This window comes from Otolemur garnettii, unplaced genomic scaffold (genome assembly GCF_000181295.1).
Source record: "Otolemur garnettii isolate 467f Iridium unplaced genomic scaffold, OtoGar3 scaffold00016, whole genome shotgun sequence".
In the NCBI taxonomy this organism is placed as follows: Eukaryota; Metazoa; Chordata; class Mammalia; order Primates; family Galagidae; genus Otolemur; species Otolemur garnettii.
The window spans coordinates 13,054,523-13,061,569 of record NW_003852411.1 but is presented as its reverse complement, the minus strand read 5'-3'; the positions used below and the strand labels follow the sequence as shown (position 1 = coordinate 13,061,569).

At 34.1% G+C, this 7,047-nt stretch overlaps 1 protein-coding gene across 1 annotated transcript in view; it reads left to right on the top strand.

Moving 5' to 3' along the window:
* Positions 1-7,047, top strand: part of XPR1 (xenotropic and polytropic retrovirus receptor 1) — a 219,434-nt gene that overhangs the window by 40,915 nt on the left and 171,472 nt on the right. The window contains exon 2 of the mRNA XM_003785653.3: positions 150-201. Within this exon, the coding sequence (XP_003785701.1) occupies positions 150-201 (52 nt within the window). The remainder of the gene's footprint in view (positions 1-149; positions 202-7,047) is intronic.

Here is a 7,047-nt window from a genome sequence, read left to right as displayed (position 1 = left end):
AAAAAAAAAAAAAGAAAGTTAATTGAAGTATTTCACTGAATTCTCAAGGGAACTATATATAATCATTCAAATAGTAAAAATGAATTATCTCCATATGCTTTCGATATACAGTTTACTTGGGATTTCATGTGTTGTTTTCTTTTTAACAGGCTTTCAAGGATATGCTGTATTCAGCTCAGGACCAAGCACCTTCTGTAGAAGGTAAGATGAATTAACCCTTAAGGCACAGAAAACTCTGTGTTCCCGCCTAATGGGCACAATGTAATGGTATGCAGGACACAACTACAGCAGGACTTTACCTAACAAGTACAAACATTGTCACCTACTTGTTTGTACTATCACAGTAACCTGAAATAAAAAATAAATAACAGAAAACTTTTTTAAAAAGGAAAGCTATTTTAAACTGCAGAGTAAAAAGCAAATATAACCTGCCCTATTATGTATCTTTTTTGCTTTTGAAAATATATACATTTGATTATTTTATTTTTTAATCCAAAATTTTCCTTTGTCTAGCTCACATTTATCCTATGATGGATGATCCTTTACTGTGTCCTGATGTCTTCTTGAGGCTGTGAATCACAGATATTGGTTTAATCAAAGTTTTTTGGTCGTGCTTCCCTCCCCCAATGTATTTTTATATCCATTCATCCTTCAGCGAATCCTTAGTCCATAATCAGTTTGGGTAACACAGCTTTTCCTTCCTAGTTATGTCATGCCTCTAAGGCAGTGGTTTTCAGCCAGTGTGCTGAGACATACTGGTGTGCTGTGAAAGGATCTTAGGTATGCCTGGAAAACTTTTAAAGATCATTAAGTTATTTTTGAAAGAAGTTCAAAGCACAATAAGTATATTCTCTTTTTTTACTCTTTTTTAAAATCAACATAATTTAAGTGTGCCGCAGAAGTTTAACTGTAGGTTTTAAGAGTGCCATAAGATAAAAAAGGTTGAAAAGCATTGCTTTAGAGCAGGGGTCCTCAAACTTTTTAAACAGGGGGCCAGTTCACTGTCCCTCAGATTGTTGGAGGGCCGGACTGTGGGCCCTGGGATGAGTTGGCTGCTAAGCAGGACAGGCAGGATAAATGACCTCGGTGGGCTACTTGTGGCCCGTGGGCTGTAGTTTGAGGACGCCTGCTTTAGAGTATAACTACAAAAACAATGGAACATGTTTATGCATACACATGCACAGTTTGGCGGTCATAAAACGACCGAGGGCAGTAGTTACTGATGCAATTATCTTCATTGATTTTTCCTCATCTATTACCTCAGCTTCTGCTCAGCAATTCATTTTTTATGAGGTTAAACTGTAATAGGTTTGGAAAGATGCAAGTTAAAGTTATGGGAATCCTCTTGTCAGTAAATAATTAGGAGATAATTGAACAACTATTTTTTTTTCTTTTGATACCACTGTACTAACAAAGATCAACAACTACTCTTGAGGGTGATTATTCCTGCTAAGGCTGGACATTGTTTTAAAATTCCTCATCAGATTTTTTAGGAGAGATGAATGTGAAAAAGTATATACCAAGGATATTCTAAGTTTTATGTACAGAGTAATATTTAGTGACAAGCTATTAGAGGCATATTTCTATCACATAACAACAGATGTTAAAGTTGTTTAATAAAAGTTAGATATATAGTTAAAAATCTTATTTCTTTTTACATAGAAATTTACACCTTTCATCTCAAACCATTCTGAGATAAAAAATGTGCTTCAGTGTCTCAGAATCTTTTCTTTTATCATTTAAAACCAGATATTGATAGTGAGGTATTAGTTTTATAATATATCAATAAATTTTAGACTATATTTAATTCCTAATATTTACCTTAAGACACTTAAGTGTCTTAACATGTTTAGTTCCTTATAGGGTTGTATCTTATTTTATGTATCCTAAGGAATACTTTTTTAAGAACTATCTTAAGAATGTAAGAAAAATGAAGTCTGTGGAAATTGTACTCTGTTTAATTTGCCTTAATATTGGTTCTTTTAATTTTATCCTCGAAGTAAGACTCCTTATCCTCAGTTTGTAAAAAAGGTTTTATTTGATTTGTAACAAAGACATGTTGAGTTATGTTGAAAGTTATGGTGACATTTATTCATCCCCTCCATACTGGAGTATGTGCCTAGTAATTTTTTTCATTTTCCTTTTAGCTGTTACTAGAGAAAAACCAAATTACGTGAAAGTATGCTCAGAATGATAAATATTTACAGTTAGAAGTCTGTCTTTCTCTCATTTTCCATGAGAAGGCATTGACTCCTCTGGATCCTTTTGTAGAGGAAGTAGTATGAACTAATCTTGCAGGAACATGTGTTGGGTTTGCAAAGGAAATATTCTATACTCATTCTTTCTTTTTGCTTTCATTTAAACATAGCTGTAAGACCATGTAGTATGTATGTTTGTATGTATGTATGTATGTATGTATGTATGTATTTGGAGACAGCCTAGTCAGCTTGGCCTATTGTTGAGGCTGTAGCATGATCATAATTCACTATAGCCTCAAACTATTGGTCTCAAGTGATCTTCCCATGTCAGCCATGTGCCACTGTGCCTAGCTAATTAAAAAAAAATTTTGTGTTGTTTTTTTCATTTTTTAATTATTATTGTTATTTCAAATTTTTTGTAGTGAGGTCTTGCTACATTGCCCATTCTGGTATCCAGCTCCTGGACTCCAGTGATCCTTCCACCTTGCCTCCCAAAGTACTGGGATTACAGGTGTGAGCTGTTGTATCTGGCTGTTTTTATTTTTTTAATCTTGAATTTTTCTCTTCCAAAACACTGGAGAATTGAAGTTATGTAAGGTGCTTTAAGGAAATACTCTGTGTAACATTGAGGTTAGAAAAAGTTGGTAAAGGGCCTATAACTGTTCTCTCACTTATATTGTGATTTTATATTAATTTATTATCTCTTGTGTAGTGTTAAATTTAAATGATAACTCTATGTTATCCTGGTGATTGAGTTTAAATTTTAGGCTTTTGTTTAGCAGTTATTTATAAAATAATGCAGCATATGTAGCTCTATCAAAAGTCCGAGGTAGGACTTTATTCTTTTTATTTTTTTTTTTTTGAGACAGAGTATCACTTCGTTGCCCTTGGTAGAGTGCCTTGGCATCATAGCTCATGGCAACCTCAAACTCTTGGTCTCAAGTGATTCTCTTGCCTCAGCTTCCCAAGTAGCTGGGACTATAGGTGCCTGCCACAATTTTTAAAGATGGAGGTCTCGCTCTGGTTCAGGCTGGTCTCGAACCTGTGAGCTCAGGCAATCCACCTGTCTTGGCCTTCCAGAGGGCTAGGATTATAGGTGCGAGCCACTGCGCCTGGCCTATTTTTAACATTTTTAAAGGAAAAAAATGTTTGATAGGCCTGGATTATTTTTGAATATTGTTTTTATCTCTGCTTCATTCTACTATTTTCTTTCTGCACCTTAAATTTTAGTAGACTTAAAACTTTTGATATCAGAGAGCAAATTCAATTCTTTTTTTTTTTTTTTAACTCTAGTATACATTATGTTAGTGGTTCTTGAATCTGTCAAACAACTCAACTTACCTGGGTGGGGTGTCTTTTTTATTTTTTAACAAATACTGATATTTGGTCTCTATCTCATTCTCAGACTAATTGAAATAGGATCTGGGGGCTTGGTGCCTGTGGCTCAAGTGGCTAAGGTGCCAGCCACATACACCTAAGGGGCAGGTTTGAATCCAGCCCAGGCCCGCCAAACAACAATGATGGCTGCAACCAAAAATAGATGTGCCTGTGGTCCCAGCTACTTGGGAGGCTGAGGCAGGAGTCTTGCTTGAGCCCAGGAGTTGGAGGTTGCTGTGAGCTGTGATGCCATAGCACTCTATCCAGGGGGACAGCTTGAGGCTCTGTCTCAAAAAAAAAAAAATAGGATCTGGGAGTGGAAGGCATTAGTATTGATGCCTGATGTTGATATTGATAGATATTAATTTTGTCTTTACATTCTCCTTAGGTAATATTAATATTTAGCCATACAAAGCCAAAGTTGAAAACTCCTGCCATAAATCTTTTTTTACAGTGGTGTGATCATAGCTTGCTGCAGCCTCAAATGGCTGGGCTCAGGTAATTCGCCTGCCTCAGCTTCTCAAGTAGCTGGGACTATAGGTGCACGCTACCACACCTGGCTAATTTTCCTATTTTTTGTAGAGGTGGGGGGTCTCACTCTCATTTAGGCTGGTCTTGTTCAGACCAGGCCTCAAGCAGTCTTCCTGTTTTAGCCTCCCAGAGTGGTGAGATTATAAGCATGAGCCACTGTGTCTGCCATAAGTGTTAAATAATTTTGGGTCATATGGTTAATGCTAACCTTCTTTTGGACAGTAAGAAGCCAGTAGGTTTCTTGGCTTCTTATGTTCATTGATAGTTTGATTATTTTATTATTAGTATTTTTTCCTTATTTATAATTTTTAGAGGGACATTTATTTTTAAAACGTTTATTGAATTGAACCTAATAGCTGTATCAAGTTACTGGAATATGTTAAGTAGTTATAACATTATTAGAGTTAAATGTTTTTGCTGATTTGCTACTTATGATATGTTGTATTTCAATAAGTATCTTTCTTACAGTTTATACTCTGCTTTTATTTAAGGTGGAATGGATTTATAATTGTGGTAAAAGAAAAGCAACTTGAAATGGATTCTTTAAGAGTGAAACAGTTTGTTTGATAAAAGTGGGTTAGATAAAAGACACAACATATGACAGTTTTTGTTGCTAAGAAGTTGAACACAGATACACTTTTTTGTATTAGTGAATTATTATGTTCTTCTTCTTAGTAGAACAACATTTAAGGATGATGTCTTTATACTTCATTGATGAAGTAGGCTTTTTCCCAAATAAAGCAAATCAACCAAAGTTTTAATATATTGAGATACTTTGTTTACTTTAACTTGTTTTTTATTAAACAAAAAATCAAATTCAAATTCATGGTTATATTGTTTCATTCATCCTCTGAGAGTGAATTTCATGGATTAGTTACACATTGCACACAAGTTTTCACTTTTAAAATAAATACTTTAACTATTGTAACTAGTACTTATATTCTGAAGTAATATAGATAAAAATTCTTACAGACTTATTTTCAAGCATTGCTTATAAATTTACATCTAATGTCTTGATTACCTACTCCTCTTTGTAATCTTTGTTATGCTTGTGTAATCCTTTATATTTGGAAATATTATATGCCTGAAAAGATGACTTAAAATTAATGTGGCTGGGTGTGGCATTTCATGCCTATAATCCTATTACCTGGGAGGCTTGAGTCCAAGAGTTTGAGACCAGCTTGGGCAATACAGTGAGACAAAATCTCTACTATGTAAAAAAAAAAAAAGGAATTAGTTGGGCATGATGTTGCCTACGTGTAGTCTCAGCTACTCAGGAAGCTGGGCTGGAGGAACACGAGCCAAGGAGTTTAAAGTTGTAGTGAGTAGTAACCTACTTTAGAGTGCACACTAGCCTGGGAGATAGAGAGAGACCTTATCTCAGAAAAGAAGAAAGGAAAGAAAGGAAAAGGAAAGAGAAAGGGAAGAAGATTATACAATGCATAGATTTTTAAAGATAATGTCATATATAATGAGAAAATTACTATTATGCGTAACTGCAGAAAGACTGTTAAGTACAAAATAGATGACAGTAGATTAAGGGATTAAAGTGATTTAAAATTGTGTTTTTTTTAAAATATGGACAAACATACACTATAGACTTGGAGTCCTTAGAGTCAGACTTTTAAGGATTAATGTTCTGGGTTTGAGGAATATTTGAAAATGATGTTAGAAACCTTTTAACAATACTGTGTTTTTATGATTCTGATGTCAGCATATTTCCTCTTGGTATGTGAGGCCTGACAATTAAGTTCACAAACTCATCCTAGAAAAAAAGTGCTACTTATCTCATTACTTAATATCACTGTGGTCACTTTCAAAGTACTATCCTTGGGAAGCTGTCCACAAACCAACACCAGCACCTAGTTCACCCTTTAAAGCAACTTTGGAACTTTTTACTTGGAATGACCATCGATGCTGTCAGTATATGGCACACAAAAACACGTAACAATAATGAAGACCACTCAGCAAGATACTACCTCATGTCCAAATGACCATGGCTGTGAGACACTGATGTACCGAGGTTATAAAACCTCACTGAGCTGTTTATACAGTGCTGCCAACCTAAGTGGATGGTGGCAAGTATGTGAACTTAATTGTCAGACCTTGTGTGTTGAGCTGCAAACTAGGGGTTCCTTATCAGTTAATCAGTCATACTTCACTAATCAAGGTTGTTCTGAGGCAAAATAATTTTTTATAGATATGAAACCAGAACTATTACCGTACTCATTGGAAATGTCAAATATTCAGTGACAAAGAACAGTGGGAAATATAAATTGATATGTATTTTTTACCTTTTCTCATGCTTTTAAAAATGTAATATCAAAAAAAGTAATATCTTTTCTTTAAAAGCATTAATGTTTTCTACTCTTTATTTTTGATGGAAAAATATGAGAATCTGACAGTCAATAGAGGTCAAAAACTAAGAAATCATTGACATTTCTAACTGAAAAAGATGTTAGAAGATCATTTGGTTTAGATTCTGTGATCCGAGACCAAGTTAAGTTTGCATGCCTCAGTAATGGCAGAGAATTACTAATGCTCTATGTATCAATAAAAGAGAATCATAGAAATTAAGCTAGTATCATAAAAAGGCCTTTAAAAATATTGACTTTGCATTTTTCTCCAAATGGCATCTTTGCACGAAATTGTTAATTGGCCATTTCCTTGACTTTCTCTGTTTTTAAAAGATTTAAGACTTTTTAAAAAGCTTTACTCTGAATAACACTAGATTTTTGAACTTGTGGAAAAAGCTAATTTTATCTTTCAATAAATTTCTCTTTACTAATTTTTTGTTACTCCATATAGTTCCCAGAATAAATAAAATAAAAATCTATATCAATATTTCTATAGAAATAGATATACATTAGATAATAATAGTCACAGAATAAGGGAATAATGAAGATACAATTTTGAGATAAAGCTAGAGTAAATTTAATAT